This window comes from Eulemur rufifrons, chromosome 7 (assembly GCF_041146395.1).
Source record: "Eulemur rufifrons isolate Redbay chromosome 7, OSU_ERuf_1, whole genome shotgun sequence".
Taxonomy (NCBI): domain Eukaryota; kingdom Metazoa; phylum Chordata; class Mammalia; order Primates; family Lemuridae; genus Eulemur; species Eulemur rufifrons.
In genome coordinates, this window is record NC_090989.1 from 55,315,505 (window position 1) to 55,335,907 (window position 20,403).

The window sequence follows — 20,403 nt, forward strand, 5'->3', positions numbered from 1 at the left end:
GCAAGTTTCTCTTGGGACCAGCAATTGAACAAGATAGTGGAATGAAGACCTGGACATTTTCACCCAATGTGGGACTCTTTTAATGGGAATCTTTGCTCTGTATCTTTCCCTTGGCCTCACAAAGACTTTTTAAGGTCTACTGATAGCTTCCCCCACTCGGTCCTTCTTCTTACCTTTTCTCCCAGGTATTACTCCCTAATAAACTTTTTATACTCCTTACTTGTTCTCAGTGTCTGGTTTGCAGAGAACTAAACAAGTTCACAGCCCTTAGTATTTAATAATATAATATTAGAGTCTCTGGGATACAGAAAAGCAGTTGTATCCAAATTTGTATATTTTTTCATGTTGAGGGATGCTATTTAAAAATAAAATTAAACATTTTAGGATTTAATATGTTTAAAACACTGCCTTAAGAGCTGTGGGAAAATATAATTTACATTGAAGAGATTGATACTTTTGAGAAATTTTCTGATTAGGAGACAAGACAAAAATATTTGAAAAATGAAGTGCAAGACATCAATAAAAAGTCACACAAAGTTCTGTATCAAGAAAATAATAAATATTTTCCATGTAAAAGAGAGAATTCATGAGGATAAAGCTAATTTTTATTTTGCTTTAAATTATAGTAGTTTCCTCTAAATTAATACAATACAATTGGCTTAAAACTGCATTATGTTACAAGACCTGTGATTTTGCCCATGCCTACTTCTGTCTATTCAATCCCTTGCTGCTCCTCTTTCAACAACGCAAATCTTGAAGTTATAATAAACTATTTGCAGTTCTGTTAACCTGTGTTTATGTGTGTTTCTCCTTCTGCCTGGATTGCTGCCTTTTTCTTCCTGTCTCTTTCTTCCTGCATTTTTCCTATGTAACTGTTATTCAACAAATCACATATAGAAGCCATTCTTGACCCTCTTTCCCCAATCTGATGGGGTTTTTTTGCTTTTTATCATTGTGTTTTGAGCATACCTTTATTGTAGTAGTTACCATACTATTTATTATATGTTTTCTCTACTATAAACATGTGGCGAACAGCAGTTGTGCACTTTAAAATTTAATTTTATATTCTCAAAGCCAGTAAGAGTTTCTGCTGTATAGAAGTCATAGAATAAATGTTATTTGAGTAGGATATAGGAATGGATTGGTGAACTTGGTAGTCAAGAAATAATTGAGCCAGTCCTTGAATGGTGGGTCAGTTTTGGGTTGGCAAAAATAAAAGAATGGGGAAATGTTATTCTAGGATTAAAAGTATGTGAGCCAAGGCAGGGAGGCAGAAAACAATATACAGTTTAACCATGAACGACATGGGTTTGAGCTGTGCAGTTCCACTTATGCACAGATTTTTCTTCAAACAAACAGATTGAAAATATAGTATTCCTGGGATGTGAAACCCGCGTATACAGAGGGCTGACTTTTCCTGTATGTGGGTTCTGCAGGCCTGTCTGTGGGACTTGAGTATGCATAGATCGGGGTGTATTCAGGGGCCCTTTCCGTATACTGATGGACGACTGTACTTAAGACAGAGTTTTTCTTCAAGTTTTTGAAATTTTGGGCTTGAATTCTTTGTTGTGGTGAGCTGCCTGATCCAATGTTGAGTGTTTAGCAGTATCCATATCCTCTACCCACTAATTGCCAGCAGCAACCTCAGTTGTGAAACTCAGAATCTCTCTCAACATTGCTAAGTATACTCTTGGAGTGGTGAGAGGTAGGGGGAAATCACCCCCTGTTGAGAACCCTGCTTTAGTGGAGCACTGAATAAGTAATTTGTTGACTGTTCAAAAGATTTATATATAGTACAAGAATTAAAGTCCAGAAAGGTAGAGTAGGACCACAGTAAAGTAACTTGAATGCTAGGATGGGGAATTTGAGTTTTATATTATCAGCAGTGCTAGCTTAGTAGACAATGGATGGACTTCTTTTCACCTCCTTTCTACTCTCAGACCCCTTGCTGTTTAAAATGTGGTTCCTAGAACTGCGGCATTGGCATCACTTAGGAGCTTGTTAGCGATACGAAATTTCAGATCCCTCTTAGATTTATTGATATTGAATGAAAAATTTAAAAGGCAGTGTTTTAAATGAAATTATTGAGTTACTCATTGGGTCAGGAAAAACATTTGTCATCTCCTATGGGTATGCTCAGGGAAACTTTTTTCCCTTAACTTTTTAACAGAAGTTTTCATAATCCTAACTTATTTTTTTTAAAGTATTTGCTTTAAAATTTTTTGTTGTAAAATGAAGCATTATATATTAAAATGCTTTTTTCCTTTTAGATTAGTAATATTTTTAATCTGATAGGGAAATTATAATCTAGTTCACAGAAATTTTTGTATATATCAATTTGAAGGGATCTCATTTTTCCTATAATGTATATATTTATCAAGGAGAGCCATTTTTATAATGGTTATATAAAATCTTGGCATCTTGTTTTCTCTAGCTTATGATCTTCTCTTGTTCCAAGAATGCAATTGATGATGGTATTACCTAAAAAGTATATGTAGATTTTATATACAGTTGTCTCTAAGCTTATGAAATATGTGTAGATGTGGCTTGGAAGGATGTAAATATATCGTTGTTTGAATGTAACTAATTTTTTTTAAAAAATTTAAACAGTTGAACCCACTGTGAGCCTGATAAAAGGGCCAGATTCTTTAATTGATGGAGGAAATGAAACAGTAGCAGCCGTTTGTATAGCAGCCACTGGAAAACCAGTTGCACATATTGACTGGGAAGGTGATCTTGGTGAAATGGAATCTACTACAACTTCTTTTCCAAATGAAACAGCAACGATTGTCAGCCAATACAAGCTGTTTCCAACCAGATTTGCTAGAGGAAGGCGAATTACTTGTGTTGTGAAACATCCAGCCTTGGAAAAGGACATCCGATATTCTTTTGTGTTAGACATACAGTGTAAGTAAATGGTAACATTTGCATTTTCAACATTAGTCATGCATTTTATTTTCTTCCGTTAATGCATTCATTTCATCAGACTTTTTCGTTTTAATATTTAGTATTCAGATATTACTAAAGCTTTTCCTTGTTGACATTGTTTTTTCTTTCCTCTTTATTTTTTGTTTATATTCTCATGGAAATTTCATTTAACCAGAAAAATTTTTTTATCAGTTTTTTTTAAAGATGAACACATGACTTTAAAGTTGCTCTCCAACTTGAAATTATGTAACTTTGTCCTTTTAAGTCTTAAAAATAGACTGGACTTAAGGGAGTTGTGGATTTGTACCTCAAAATGTACAATGCTTAGTGATAAACAACTTCTTCATTGTGATTAATTGAGCTATTACTCAGTTTCATTGATGCTACCCATGCTGCTTTTAGCAAGAATCTTTTACTTCCTTAGAGTCATATAAATTAGTTTGAAAATCTCATCTATGTATTTTTCCATACTATTTCTATTCATAATCTTATTGATCATGTTGGAAGATTCTCATGTAGATAAAACCATATTTTAAAGACATCATGGGATAATAACCATTGCAGGTAAGGTTCAAAGCTGAGCCATGTTGTACTTGTGAAGGGGTACTTTCCTGTGTGTGTGTTTATATATTCATGTCTATTTACTTTTCCTTTTTTGATAAAGTTTCTCAGTTTTTGGTATATTCTTGGTGATTTGTATACCATTTTAAAATTTTGAAGAAGAGAAAAGGTGATGGTTGCAGATATCTTATAGCAAGGATAATAAAAATTAGGCAGATTAGAGATAAAATTAGAAAAAGTATTTAGATTCTGCTCTCATTTTCATCTATGCACAGATTATAAATTTAGATAAGTTTTTGAAGGAGTTCTATTCTTTGTTACTTTTTTGTTCTTGATACGACATGTCCTTGATATGACATGCATAGAATTTTGAAGTACACATATTTATTACATTTGGTATGGTTGGTTTTTAAAGCTAATTCCAGAAATCTTTTTCAACATTTATAGGATTAAATATGAGAAGCTATAGTTACATAATTGTTATTACCATTGTGTTCTTAAATGCTAATGCCATCTTTTCTTCTCACTTCTCTGGAGAATCCAATTAAAAAGTTTTTTTTTTTCCTTTTCCTACCTTGCTTTCATAGACTTAACTTTTTCCTTTGTCTTGTAAAATTCCCAGTTGTAAGTACCATTAATATGTTTCTCATATCTATGTATTTTTCCTTCCCTGTGCCTAATAAGATTGAAATTTCCTTCAATTTGTATATTTGTAATTATTTTTTTGTTTGCTTGAGTGCAATCCTAGGTATAAGTATTTCTTCTAGTTTAAGTCTTTATAATTATGGTTTTGATCTATTGACTTGCTCCTAAAAGAGTAGTCATGACTTCTTAGAGTTATGACTTTTTCCTTTTTTAAATTGGTGATGTATAAAACATGTGAACGGCAGTTTAAAGAGATAAGGTCTTATATCCCAAATTTTTACATCAAAATTTGGAGGTAATCTTTGGGGATACTTTAAAGCCTACCCTCTCTCCCTTTTGAAAAAAAGATTAAACTTAACAGATATCTGGACTGTAGCAACATTTTTAAGTACCACTTTTAAGTTACAAAAACGTTTTTTAATTCTTGGTATTTATCAAAGGGTCACATTTCTTTTTTTAAATTACTGAAGTAATTATATCTTAGTAAAAGTTAATTTTTTTACAACTTTTTCCAGGAAACTTTGCTATCTAGGAGGTCAGGCTTTTTTCACAAAGTTAAAGACTAAACTGGTGTTTCTCTAACCTCTTTCATCTGGCCATGTGCTACTTACCTGGTTTTCTGCGTAGCACACAGAGAAAGATGGAGAGTCTCTACACCATGCGTAACTAGCATTTCCTTAGGGAAGCCTTTCATGACTTCCCATATCCCCAATCTAAATTAAATCTTTTTTCTTATATTCTCTCTCACCATCCTATTCTTTTTCTTCTTTTCTCTCAGAAGAGATTTTAGTTAAATATTTTTAAATGTTGCCTTCCCTATTACTGTTAACATTAGAATGTAAATTTTATATATGCAGAGTCTGTGTAGATACCAAACACTTAAAACAGTACCTGGCATTTATCAGGAGCTAAACAAATGATGGTTTGGATTTTATAGCTTATACATGTATATTACTACTAGATATGGATAATTTGTTCATTCAACTAGTTATGTTTCACAAAAGACCTTTGGGTACATTGAGTGGATAAAAGTTTATGTTTTATTATAGTTGAGGCCCTAGATAATTTACTTTAGTTATAAATTATCTGTATTAGTCTGTAGTCTTAGAAAGTCTGTGTCACACCTCTACATGCCCATAGAATATTAATTATTATAATATAGGGAATCTAATCTCTGTAATTGACTTGATATCTCTTAGGAAATATTTTCTTTTAGATAAATGTCTCTTTAAAGACCATTTAATATGATGACTTGGTCCTACATGGTACTTAAATGCCATGTCTCATTAAATTAAGTATTATAATGTATTTGCTTTGTTCCTATATCTCAACATCTCTCACAGTAGGACTCATAATTTATTCTTGGTGATTATAGGTTTATGAATGTTCTTCCATTCAGCATCCCTAATAACTTCAACTGTACATGCTATAATTGCCTGGTGTTGGGATACTTCCCCATTCATTCATTCATTCTTTCTTTTTTTCTTTCTCTCAGTCAACTAATATTTATTGAATACTGTCTTCCACAATGGTTATATATATTGAGAGCAAGGAAAAATGATACCTGTTCTGAAGCTTAGTCTGTTGTGTTCATGCTTTATCACTGTATATCACATTTATTATGAACAAAAATACATGTCATGCATTTATTTATTTTATAGATGCTCCTGAAGTTTCAGTAACAGGGTATGATGGAAATTGGTTTGTAGGAAGAAAAGGTGTTAATCTCAAGTGTAATGCTGATGCAAATCCACCACCCTTCAAATCTGTGTGGAGCAGGTAATGTTATATACTTCAAAAGAGAACTTATTTAAAAGTGAAAAGTATTCTTATATGCATATTTAAAGTTGTTTTTATCTGTATAATACATGATTATAGTAATAACTGAAAATTTTAATTAAATGAAAGGCTTCTAAGTGTTATCCTGCCCCACCCTTTCCCACTTGCCTCCCTCAGTTCTGTTCTTCAGAGGCTACTTTAGCAATTTATTCTGATAGTTACCATCAGATGTCTTAAACTGCTACTTCTAGATTTACCAATTTTTAACACTGTTGATTTCTTCTTAGATGAAGAATTAATTTTTTATCTACCCCTTCATCCACAAACCCACCCATGTACACATTCCTGCCCTTCATAGTCCAAATGAAATTAGACTACCTTTAGTTAAAATCTGTAATCACTGCCTCCCTATGACAGGTAAATATTATTTACAGAAAGCTAAGTAGTATACCACAATTCTGTTTTCTCTTTTCTCCATCTATTTGCTTTCCCTGTGACCAGTTGCCTGTTTTTGCATGTGTAGTTTACTGTTTGCATAATTCTCTTTATCTCTGAAATTTCAAACTGCTTTATTAGGGTTTTCATTCATATTTGTCTGTATTTAGGGCCCATTTCAATCTTAAGACATGTATCTGTCAACTTTGAATAATTTTCTTATTTTTAGGTCATTTCCTTTCCTTTTTTTTTCTGTTCGCTGACTGGAATTCTTATTTATTGTATAATAAATATCCTTTCTTTCATATTTTTCAAATGGTTTTGTGGTTCTTCCTGGAAGATTTTTTTGATTTTATTACTGACTTAATGATTTAAAAAAATTTTTATTATATATTTTCAATTTATAAGGGCATCTTCTCATTCTTCATTTTCATAGCACCCTTTTCTTATTTTTTGAGTATAATGCCTTTCTTGTTTATTCCTAGGGATACTAGAATTATTTCCTCCCCAGAGAGTTTTTTTTTTTTTTTTTTTTTGCTTCTTACATATTGTCTCTTTTTTTCTCTGAGTTCTTTTGGTTTTCTTTTTGATTTGATCTTTCTTTCATTTTGCAGATAATTCCTTAATTTTCTTGGTTGTCTAGTCATTTCACAGTGAGGCATTAAAATAAAGTGCTTGGTGGACACTGTTTCTCTGTAGTGGGGATTACTCATTAGTAGGTTCCACTTAGAGTGATCAGGTAGAGAGATGGCAATTTTCCTGGTGAAGCTTCAGATGTCACTAGTAGAAGAGTGGAAGTATTTTCTTCGTGGCCATTCAGTTTATTTTTAGAATTAACCTTCTTCATTCTTTTGCATGAGAGATAAATGCCTGGTATAGAGTTGGGAGGAATCATAATGTTCTAACTAATCTCATTTCTAATCCTCTGCCTCCTGACTTTCTGCAGTACAGTGAGTCAAACTTCAGACTTTTCTTGGGTTCTTTGGACCACATTAGCTGCTTTATCATCCATATGCTGCCTGGAAGCAACTCTTCACCCTAGTAGAGCTTTTCAACCTTGTCATTGTTAACATTTTGGGCTAGATAATTCTTGGTGGTGAGCAGTCCTTTGAGTTGTAGGATGTTTAGAAGCATCCCTGGCCTCTACCCTCTGGAGCCAGTAGTATGCACCCAGTCCCCCAGTTGTGACAGTGTAAAATGTCTCCAGACATGCTAGATGTCCCCAGGGGCAAAGTCATTCCTGGTTGAGAAACACTGGCTTAAAGCATATATTGTTTTCTCCATCTGTTTTCTGTCTTCTAAAAGTTTGTTGAAACATCTTGTCTGTTCAGCCTCCTGTTCTTTCTCCTCATAGATTTTTAATAACTTTAATTCCTATACTCTGTTTTTGATGGGATTTTATTAGAGTAAGGAAACAGTATATTTGGTCAATCTGTTGTCTTTAAGTAAAGATACAATTTTAAAAGTACAGAAAGCCTTTTTTCATTTACATTTTCTTAAAAGTCGGAAGCAGCCATTAGTTACGATGTCTGTTTGATAGGGTATTTCTGAAAGCCATGCAATTCTGGATTCTCATCCCAGTATTTAAACTTCTAGATGTCTTTTTTGAGTAAGTCATTTAACCTCTCTAATCCTTAATTTCCTCATCAATAACAGTAATTCACAGAGTTTTTCTGAGAATACAGACAATGAATATAAGTCATAGAATGCAGGTACAAGGAAATGGAAGATGCTTTTGTTGTGTGTTTAATATGCTATTTAGATTTTTCTAACTGTGGCTTATTTGAATAAACAACTTTAAAAGATTATGAGTCATTTTCAGATTTCTCAATTAAAGAGATTAGAATTTGAGGGTCAAAGTACAAAGGTAATTGTTAAGACGGGTACAGTTGATATTCATCGTTAACCTCCTAGAAAAAGAACTCACCTTTTGAAAGCTGATGCTTGCAAAAATTTTCTTTTCAAAATTCTCTTAAGAAGAAGATTAAGTGTTTTTGTTTTCTAAACCATGTAAAAATACTATCTTTGTCCTTCATTGCTAACTTTAAATATTAACAACTCCAAAAGATTTTACTGATTATTTTTCCACTTACTACCCATGAGAGTGCAAAATGAAATCATTGTACCTATTCTCCAATATTGATTTGCTTCTTTCCACCTTTTTATTATTGTTCTTACTCCCTTTGTAATGAGTTGTTGATTTTCTACTGTACTTACATCATTGAAAGCAGAGATCAAATCTTACTTCCACATCTCAGCAACATCAGCAGAGCAGAATATGGCAAATAGTAAGCTTCTGTTAATAGAATGAATGAATGAATGAATGAGTTAATGAACTTCTTGAATCCTTTTAGCCTAAACTGTAGTATTTGAACACCTGGGTTTACTTGATTTTTTATCCTCTTATCTTAAAAAAAAAACAAAAAACTTCTGTGAGCTTCAAGAACAGTTTCAGGATAAATACTTATTGGTGTTTTCTTTAGTACCCTCAGGTTGGAAAAGTGATTTTTAACAGTATACTTAGTTCCATTGCAATGAATGGTTTTAGAGTTCTTACAGTGGGACCTAAATAAGGTTTAAAGTAATGTGTACACTAGCTATTGGACCTCTTAGCCAAGTTAGTATAGACATTGTTTTAAAAAAGTTGTTATTGATACCAAATGGTGTCTTGGTTTTTATTGTAACAGATGCCCACTTTGTAATTGCAATTATTTTCTAAGAAGACTGTTCTTGCTGCTTTAGAAACTCTTTGGAGGGGTGTAGTATAGATTTGTATTAGTATTAAATTATGCTCTGTAAACATGTTATACAAGATTCTAGAACATTATTATATGTTTAAATGAGATACTTTCAATAAGAAAATTGTAGATATATCATGAGTAGACCCATAATTCACTGACAATTGTAATTTCTTTGATATGGTGGATATGTCTTCAAATAATATAGTTTTTGAGTTTTGTGAATATAATTTTTTAAAATCATATTTTTCTCCCCTTCCTTCCCATTCTATTATGTTGGCCTAGCTTCACTTATATGGCTTGATGTTTTGAAAGAACAGGTGGTCTTAATGGACTTTATGAATTCATTTTTATTAAAATTTATTACTTTTTACATACTTTTATAGTAAATTTTATCTAAAAGATACTTTTTAAAAACTAATATCTCAAAAGTGTAATGTCTTTTAACTAGGTGTCAATAAATATAATCTGAAGGTATTTAAAATAATTTCATGCTTTTTAAAATTTAGGTTGGATGGACAGTGGCCTGATGGTTTATTGGCTTCAGACAATACTCTTCATTTTGTCCAACCACTGACTTTCAATTATTCTGGTGTTTATATCTGTAAAGTGACCAATTCCCTTGGTCAAAGAAGTGATCAAAAGGTCATCTACATTTCAGGTAAGTTACTGTTAACTTGCAAAATGAGTTATTTAAAATATTCCTATAATAACAACCATAACATGATCTTAGGGCAGTAATTTACTCTTGCAAACACACAGATGACGGTGTGAGGTTTTTCCAAATAATCTATAAGTAATATGGTAAAGTAATCCTATCTGAAATACATTTGTGTTGTGGTATTCCTTTACTTAAATAAATGTCAAAATGTCTGTACAAGTTTATATACAGTTTGATACCTGTACACGCAGTTTATTTTTCAGTTAAACAGTATTGAATAATTTCTTTAGTAGGTAGTAAGCCTTTCGAGATTCTTTCGTTTTTATACCGAGAACAAGCAGTGATTTTTTTTTTTCTTTTCTTTTGCTTTGAGGGGTAATTTGTACACAATTGTCTGATAAGTAAAATAGGATATTAACTTTAAATTACCTGGCTTGTTAAATAACATTTTTTGCCACTTAATATGGAACTATACCTTATTGTGTGACTGAGAGGTGAAGTAGGAATGCTACTGAAAATTTTTTAATGAAATAAAATTTAAATGTTTCTTCTTGTCGGTCCTTAAGCCACTAAAAGCTTAGATTTTCACATTCTATTTGTTTCACGTTTCACTATGAATTTTTTTTTTAACTTGGCTAAGTATAAATTTGAGCATTCATAAAATATGTAAAGAACTAAAGTTTATTTTTTACTGAGTGTGACTATAAGTAATAAATTATCCATGGAATGCTTATTTATAAAAATTATATAAAATATTTTGAGCATCTCCCTACTGACTACAGTCTTCATGTCTAACAAATGGAAAATTAAGGTGGAAAACGAAGAGAACCTTAAGAAATTCAGGTTTGTATGGTAAATATGTAATGAGTACTTAAGGTTTTTATTTCTGTTTAAATCTAAAACTAAATAAGAGATTTTAGAGAAATGTTATGCTTATTTAAATATTATATTCTCAGTCCTTATGTGATCATTCAGTATAAGAATAGTTGCTTGTATTATTTTCTTGTAACACTCACCATAGTGTGTAGTTGTATGCTTATTTCTTTGCTTATTATCTATCCTCTCTGTTAAGCAGTTTGCTTTATTTGTGTTTGCTTTATTCACCACTGTAAATGCAGCAGTTTTAGCGCCTGGCATATGATAGTCAAATTTTTGGGGGGTAAATCTAGCAAGAAGCTTACAGCTGTGTATAGCCCTAGCTATTTCTGCCAGTGGCAGTGCTTTGGTGGAAATCTGAGTGAGGTGACATATTAGTATATTAGTCTCTCTCCTTTGCCACAGGAACTGCATTTTTAAAATGTATTTACGTAAGAATTTTTTATTTTTTTTTTTCTGTTGCACAATTTGGTGTGGGATATTATTTGTAAATCTTAGGCTCAGTATGTTACAGTTAAGTAATCATTTAAATATCAAGGCTCATTTTCAGCATATTATGTATACTAATTCCACTGATGATATTCTAAATTTATATCTTCTGACATTGTGGATCCACTTTCCAGTACTCCTCACTTGTGTGTCCAGCTGCCTATTAATGATCATTAACTCTGTGTAGAAGTCTAATAGGCATTTACAATTTAACATGTTCAAAACTGAAGTCCCAATCTTTCTACTGCCCCTTTATACCGAACCTGTTCTTCTGCCAGTCTTCCTCCTTTCAGTTACTGGTAGTTCCATCCTTACATTTGCTCAGAGTACAACTCTTGATAATTATCCTTGATTTTGCTTTTACTTTCATACCCCACCCAATCCATCAACAAATCAATGTCAGCACTCTCATTATGTTATATACAGAATCTTACCAATTTTTCACCTCTTCTACCACTATTACACTGGGCGAAGCCATCAGCAACTCTTACTTCACTATTACAATAGCCACTTAATCTCCCTACTTTAAATCTGTCCCTCTCAGTCTGTCATCAGATGAGCAGCCAGAGTGATTCTTTTAAAGGGCCTGTCAGATCATGTCACTCCTCTCCTCAGAGCCTTCCATAGACTTGCTATTTTACCCACAGTGAAAAACCAAATCTTATAAAATGACTTAGAAGGCTGTATACATGCACTTGTCCCAGATTATCTCTCTGTACTAGTTTCTTATTATATGCCTTGCTCACTGGCTTAGCCACACTGGACTGTTTTTTGAACACACACGCACATTCCTACTTCAGAGTCTTTGTATTTACCTTTTCCGACTGGCTGGAATGCTCTTCTACCAGGTATCTTCATAGCTGTTTCCCTCATTTCCTTTAAGTCATTACAAAAATGTCACCTTTTTCAGTGAGGTCTTTCTTCCTTTATGACTGTATTTAAAATTGACAACCCCCTCTCTTCACTCCTTTACTACTCTTCAGTCCTCCTTCTCTGCCTTGTTTTTCTCTTCATTACTGCCACGTGACCTACTATGTATTTTATTTGTTTGTCTGTTTTTCCTCTTACTAGAACATAACTCCTAAGCAGGCAGGATTTTTTTGTCTGCTTTAATCGCTTCTATATTCTCACCATCTGCAATGATGTTTAGCCTATAATAGGTGTTAATACACTTTTGTTTCATGAATGGATAAATCTGAGAAGAAAGCAATCAAAAAATAATTAAAAAGTACAGAATCTGCTTTTAGGTAACTTTATTTTCTTGGATGAAGGAACTGATATAATAGAAGTGATAAACTTTACACATTTTTTAATCAACATCTACTAAATCTTATAAGAAGGGAAATCAAATTTTGAATAAATATGAAAAGTCACAATTAATTACCTCTAAGTACTTCAGGAGAAGATAGTGTTATATGAGGTGGTTTTCTTAAAGTAATCAAGAATTGGACTTTACTTTTATGTCCAGACTCTTTTTCATTGTTACCTCAGTATTAAAATTGATATTTTAAAATTTTAGAAATGATTTTAATAATATATGTAAAAGAAATGTATCTTACGATTAGAGACTAAAAGTTCTACTCAGAACAGAGTGGAGAGCTTCTAGATAGCTGAACACAGGGAGGTTCCTGGAAGGAGGCACGCCCCTTCCCTCATACCTTGCCCTAGGCATCTCTTTATTGGTGTCCTTTGTAATATCCTTTATAATAAACCTGTAAATGTAAGCACATCTGCTCCAGCACATTAACTGAACCCAAAGAGGAGGTCGGGGGAATACCCTTACCCCCCCCAAAACAAGACAGAATGGAGTTAGCAACTCTGAGGGAAATTGTTCTTGATTTTATTATATATTTTCTGACATTGATAAATACAAGATTTTTGGTTAAGAAGTCATTGATTCAAGATTTCAATATTTAACTGAATTGTACTCTTAGTATAGTAACACTCTCAAGGGATGTGGTAGCCCTTTGTCTAGTACTGCCCGACTGCTGGAAATTGTGTTTTGTGGTTTGTTTTTGGTGTGTATTTTTCCCCTAACTGGTATCTGTCACTTCTTTTTGAAAATAGAAAAGCAGATTTTTATATATCAAATAAGTCTTCCCATTCCTAAAACTCTTATTCCTACCAAAACTTGAATTTTGGGTCATACTGATTTTAGGATCCAAGCATAGCATTAAACTTTAAGAATTCACACTTAGCAATCCTTAAACTTTAAAATGCGTGATTTTGTTTATTTAAATAACCCTATAAAGTCTAAAATAAAAATAAGTCAATCCGTTGAAATTTTTTTAACACAGTAATTATTAAGCCAAAAGATACCTTGTAGCTACAGAGGCCTTACCTGACTATTTGTTTTCCTTTTTGACAGAACTTGTTAGTTAGAAAAACAAACTTACAAAGTTCTTTATTTGGGTGAGGAGAATTTAGGGTCATTATATCCATTATATACTCATTTATCACACATTCATTCAGCAAAGTATATGAAAAATAATGTTTGAAAAAATAAGGAATGCTTTTGGGAAGGATTTTAAATCATGGTAGATAAGTAGCTATTGGTGATTAAAAAATAGACTTGTTTACGTACAGGAATTGTGACTCTCTTTCTAAATTAGAAAACAGAAATAAATGTTTCATATGATGCCTATTGCTTAAAATATAAAATAATAAAGTATTAACAATAGTCTCTCTTTCATGGAATGACAGTAATAATAAAATTATGCTATTTTTAACACTGGTTAAGGAGGGGATGGTGGGTTGAAACATTTCTAGACCAGCTAACCAAATGCATAAGATTTTTAAATTTTTTTGGTTAGATTTTTCTGAAAGCTATATTTTGTTAATTTGAGTGAAATGAGTAATAAACATCTATATGTGTACATATAAAGAACTTTGCAAGTAGATATAAGAAATGTCAGGGTTTTTTTCTTTTTGTGGGTTTTTTTTTTTTTTTTTTGAGGTTACTTGGTAAAAATGTTCACTTGTATCTTACATTTGGTGAGAGTTCAGCTGTATTCACTGTTCTGAGAACTAGCATGTCAAGCAAGAGCTACCAAAAACTTTCAAAATCTTACAGACACAAAAGTGTGTAAATTATAAATTTACTTAGATGATTTGTACTTTTATTTAAATGTGTTGATGCCATTTTATTGTAATACTTTTTCTTTGGGAATCATTACAAAGATGACATTCAATACTTAAAACTTGACTTTCCTCTTACTCCTGCTCCTTCAGAAAATACATGAGTTGTCTTACAAATGATTTAATTTTTAGTCTGTTTCTTTAGTAGCAAATTCTGTGCAGTTGAATTACGTGAAGATTTACTACTTTTACACTCTACACATGATCCTTCTATTCCACAATTGTTTTTTTGAGATTGAATTTGTTCAGTTAGTGAATATGTTCTCATAAATTAAAACTTCCTTGATTTACTTCCATTTACTATGATAGCTAATATTCACTTCAAAGTAGTTGACAGGATTACCTGTTATATTAGTTTGAACTCACAGAAAATTAGTTATACTATACTTGTTAAACTTTATACTGTACTTGCTAAATTTTTACCACATTCTATACATATGGCATTCCGTGATGAAACCTGTTTCAGTAAGTATTTTTCTTTAGCTTGTAATATTAGAATAACTTATCCCATGTAGATTTAGTATTTTTCTAACAATCATTTTTTAAAAGCTCTATCAGTACCACTCATTTAAAAATTAATTATAGGAGGTTACCATTTGGGTCATTTTTTTTTTTCATGTCTGAAGAAATTCAAGATTTTTAAACTTATCATTTCTTCAAATTCTAGAATTTTGTGTAACATGACCTACAAATACTACTTGATAATTAACCAATCTTTAATTTTTACTATTTATATTTAGTTGCTTTTTAATATTAATGGCTACTCTATAATCTAATGTCAATACGCAGGTTCATTTGCATCTAATATTTAAATATTAGAATGTTCTCTCTAAAATATTAGCTACTCTTTGAGACTCCATCATAAAGCAGACATTAAATTTTGCAGATATAGTTGAAATCCTTAATTTCCTAAATGTTCAGTTATCTTATCTGTGGGGTATTAGAGAAGATGACGACATTTTTATTATTTTATAGTTTATAATATATTTTTACTTTATTAGTTTCATTTGATAATAGCCCATCTGGCTAACAGTTTAAACATATGCTTTTTATTTTTTAATTACTAAATAATGATATTTACTATATATCTCCTTTCTAAATGTTTTTAGAGTTTATTTAAGGAAAATATTTTTGAGAGAATTATTAAACCAACAGCTTATACTATGTCCACTTAACAAGAATCTATAGTTTTTCATTCTTTTAAAGATAAGTTCAGATCTTACAAAAATAAACCATATTAGGTAAAAATGGGTATTAAGAAAACTTTAATTTTTTTATTCTTTCATTTTATTTTCTCTTGCTACTGGCTAAGAAAATGTACATTTGATTTTGATTTAATTTTTTATGATACTTCTTAAGCCAGCTGTGTATAGGACACTTAAATAATATTTTTCATTAAAAATATAAGTACCTATTTTCTGGAGTACAATATCACTATTAAACTTGGAATAGAAGAATTTAGGATTTATACTGTAAGTTTTGTTCCTTTGTCTTCATTGGTAACTGACTTAGTGTCAGTTTTTTCTTTAACATATATAAGTGCCACTACCATCTAATTGTAATAAAATTAAGAATGAAAAACTATTGTTACTATGAATATATATTCATTAACTGTGCTGTCTTTTCAACTTGCTGCTGAATCAGCCTGCATTGACATTCTTTGCCTTTCTGTGTCTTGTCTATCTTTACTGTTTCCATTAGATCCTCCTACTACTACCACCCTTCAGCCTACAATTCAGTGGCATCCCTCAACTGCTGACATCGAGGATCTAGCAACAGAACCTAAAAAATTGCCCTTCCCATTGTCAACTTTGGCAACAATTAAGGATGACACAATTGGCACGATCATTGCTAGTGTAGTGGGTGGGGCTCTCTTCATAGTACTTGTAAGTGTTTTGGCTGGAATATTCTGCTATAGGAGAAGACGGACGTTTCGTGGAGACTACTTTGCCAAGAACTACATTCCACCATCAGATATGCAAAAAGAATCACAAATAGATGTTCTTCAACAAGAGGAGCTTGATTCTTACCCAGACAGTGTAAAAAAAGAAATTAAAAATCCAGTAAACAATCTAATACGTAAAGACTATTTAGAAGAGCCTGAAAAAACTCAGTGGAACAATGTAGAAAATCTCAATAGGTTTGAAAGACCAATGGATTATTATGAAGATCTAAAAATGGGAATGAAATTCGTCAGTGATGAACATTATGACGAAAATGAAGATGACTTAGTTTCACATGTAGATGGTTCCGTAATTTCCAGGAGGGAGTGGTATGTTTAGCAACCATTAAATGTGACTTAACTATGTACAATGTTTCATTCATACTAGTTGATCATTTTCAGATTGTTCATACTTTTTCTTGAGGAAGAATAAGCTTTTTCAAATTGATTTTGAAGCTTTTTATATTCTAATCTGACAAATGAAAATGTAAAATCTGGGTTCAGTGTATCTAAGCTGCTTTACAATTTTTTTCAATGCTGTACTACTGTCTCAAGATTTAAATTTAATGCAGAGTACTTTATTGGTCTGAGGCACACAGGTAAGAAGAAATGTCAACATAAAGTGTATGACTTTTTTGGTACAAAAATTAAAAAAAAAAAGGAAACTACCTTGGCATTGTGTATTAAATGTTTACCTAAGACTATAATCTTAAGTATAATGTTTGTTAAACATATACCTCTCAAAATTTATCACCACTAAATGATAGTGCATCAAAATTGACTATAAAACTAATTCAAGAAATGTTTATATATATTTTTAGTATACAAAAAATATTTAGCCTGATGGAACATCTTTCCTTTTGAAACATTATTTTCTAAGTTTCTATACAAATGGAATCTTTACCTCTGCATTTTAATGAGCCTTGCCATAATTACTGTAGAGTGGCTTTTCAAAGATATTTTGTTGCACTAAAATTGTGGTAGTAAACTCAGTGAACATTATGTGTGGAAGAGCATTATTAGCTGGTCAATATTTTTGTCTAAAATACCTACAAAAGTAATAAAATACATGCCTTTTAAACATGATAATTACTATAATTTTTTCATCTCTGGAAAAAAATTCTTATATTGTCATGTGAACATGGATTTTGATTCATTAGTGGTAGTCTTACTTTAATGCTTTATGTCCTAACTATACATGAAAAGATGGTACACAGTTAAGTACAGTGCAAAGAAGGCATTTCAGTATATTGGAGTACTAGTTTTAGAAATGAGGCATTTCAACCAAGAATCTATAAAAAAAAATTTCTACACCATCTTGTTTTAGTCATTTAATGTTGATGTTCAAACGGGTAAATGTACAGAAAAAATATTTAGAATAAACTTGGAAACTTGGGATTTAACTAGAAAAATCTGAATTATAGAACCAACCAGTAATACTTGCTGATGGATATTGGCAGTTCATCTCTTTTTTCCTCCTAAATGTATGTATGTATTTCAAAACTTTTGTTTTTCCAATTAAAACTGGAAACATACCATGAGGTTTTTTGTTTTTGTTTTTTTACCTAATTAAGTATATCCTTTCCAGAATCATGTATCTTTCAGAAAGAAATGTTACCTAAATCTTCAAATGTGGATCTTCTTTGTAAGGTAATAAATTGCTCCTACAGTGGAGTCCTATAAAATTGTAATAATGACAACTATTTTGAAGCCTAAGGAATGTTTTTTATTGATGATTCATTTGATAAAAGGACTGTTACGCCAGGACAATGAAGTGGAAATAAGTAGGAGAAACATAAATAAATTATTTTTTAAATTAAAAGGCAAAGTAGGTACTTTTTTTAACCCTCCCAATTACCCCCCCTTCGAATCCACATCACATCTAAAAAAATGATTTAGAGGTTAAAATTCTAACATTGTCTTAGTATATTGCAAGTAGTGAAAGCTTTATTCTAAGGGATATAAACTAGTTTCCTTTATTTTAACTAGCAGTATTTTGTGGAAATTAGAAACCTATTTTATTTCTCTTTCCATACAGTTAGTATAAGACTGTAATATCAGGTTAAGGATATAGTTAAGTATAGTTCACTGATACCTTGTTAAAAATGTCTGGATTTTATAACCACTTATATACAAATAGTAAGACTCTTTATTCCAAGTCATTGGAGTAAAACTTCTGATAATACACTGTGTTTGAAGTGACTTTTATTTTTTCTTTAAATATCAGCAATGATATGCCCATAAGAAAACTGGTTCTAAAATTTCTCACCATGACAGATGTAAATTTGTGCCTTTTTTGATCAAAATTTCATCATTTAAAATTAATAGTTTGAAATGCTGTATAAATCTAAGCAGAACAATCACATTTAGGGATTCTGTATAAATGTTGAGTATAATCTGAAGGCAATTAGCAACGTATTTCAAGAATTATATTTCAAAAATATAAATATCGACTTCCTAATTATAAACTTCCATTTTACATTGTGGCCATGTTGTGGATAGGTTATTTTATTTTATTTTTTGTGGGAGTGTGACCTGAAAAACTGCAAATGAGTGTTTCACATATTCTGTATCCTTAATCATTTGGCAAGCTAAAAGGTTTCCAAATTTTAAGAATCTGATACTAGTACTTAAGATTTTTGGAAGTATTGCACTGTTGTTTATTAGAACTTTATGTATGTTTACTGTACATAAAGACTTGTTTGTAAACATAGTCATATTAAATAAAATTTTGTTAAATTAGTTTTTGAATACCAGTGATGTGTTCAGCTACTTGACAGGTATATGTGAAAATCCTACTGTCTTGGAAAAGATGAAAGGATATTTTTACTATTTTTTGGCCATATTTATATTTATTTCTTTCATATAGGTTTGAACTGTTTTTGCATTTTTGTATTCACTTGAGGGTTTTCTTTCATACTGGTAAAAATATTTCAATAGTACAATGAAGATGAATGCAACTCTTATTTTTCTTGCCATTTTTATTAAAATATATTAAACATTTGATAAGGGTAGGAGTTAACTTTAAAAGTGATATTTAAGAAGTACTTTGTAGCTGAAAGATTTAGTATTTTACCGTGTGCCTAATAGTGTTCTATTTGATAAGTCTAATATTAAAGAAACCATTAGGGTTTTTCACTAATATATATATTGTTTCTGACAGCCAAATACAGGAAAGTTTTAGAAGGTAACTATGGCTAAATGTTTTACATTAAGGGGCTGTAGGAAGTACAATGTATAAATGCAAAAATTGAGAGATGTAGTTATTTTACATTTGAAAATATTTTATTTGAGTTTGATTTTACTTTTGGTAAATACTGCTAAAACAAAGTATATGGACAAGTAAGAAGTTGTTAATGTGTGGAGTAATCAATGTAAAATATAAGAAAGGAAGAAATGCTACTCATATTGAATTTTTAATTCTAATAGGAGAGTAGATTACAGATTGAATTGTCTTTCCTCTTTACTTGTTAGTTAGAAATGCACTGTCCAGATAAAGCTTCTTTCTCAAATTTTTGGTGTATTGGGTTTGGGTTTCATTTAAGTTTGTACCAGTGATAATTCTTTTTTTTTTAACCAAGTTATGTTTAGGCGTTAGCCCCAATAGCCATGCAATGAATCTTTAAATAAAAATTTTTAAAAATTCTTTAGAGGTATATTTCTACAGTAAGTCCATGCTCTGTATTACCTTTTTTGTCCTCATTATGATATTTGGTAGAATGCATGCGTGTGTGTTTATATGTGTGTGTTATCTAATTTCCTTTATTTTAATTATCAAAATTTAATTAATAGTTGGTGGGAATTGGAAACTTGTTTCATAATTCTCTTCCCAAAACAAAACATAATATCAGGTTAAGAATAATTGGCATGTTGGCCATTATAAAATTTGATGGTAATTAACCATTTAATTCTATTTCATATATATTAATACATGTTAAATAACATTCTCCATAGTCATGAATTAATCTTGTCTCTATAGCCCTAGCAGTTAAACCCTATTATAAATGTTTTTGCTGTTACTTTGGTATAAGTCAAATTTTATGTATTTGCTTTCGGTTCAGAATTAAATTTTCTAATTCTCCTTTAGAATTAATAACTACTACCTATAACAACTTATAACTACTATAACTGCACATTTTATTCTGAGTTTTTGCCTGTCCTCTCTAGATCAGTGAAAACTCTTTTGACTGTACTTATCAGTTAAAAATTAG

The 20,403-nt window shown here is 31.1% G+C and overlaps 1 protein-coding gene across 4 annotated transcripts in view; it reads left to right on the forward strand.

Moving 5' to 3' along the window:
* The window catches only part of NECTIN3 (nectin cell adhesion molecule 3), a 101,323-nt gene that overhangs the window by 37,803 nt on the left and 43,117 nt on the right, over positions 1-20,403 (forward strand). For 2 of the 4 annotated variants that reach the window (XM_069472582.1, XM_069472583.1), the window contains 3 exons: positions 2,611-2,907; positions 5,796-5,913; positions 9,596-9,747. In XM_069472582.1, coding sequence (XP_069328683.1) covers positions 2,611-2,907; positions 5,796-5,913; positions 9,596-9,747 — 567 coding nt within the window. Of the gene's footprint in view, positions 1-2,610; positions 2,908-5,795; positions 5,914-9,595; positions 9,748-15,951; positions 17,742-20,403 lie in introns of those variants that run through there. The other 2 variants (XM_069472581.1, XM_069472584.1) reach the window with 2 other exon arrangements.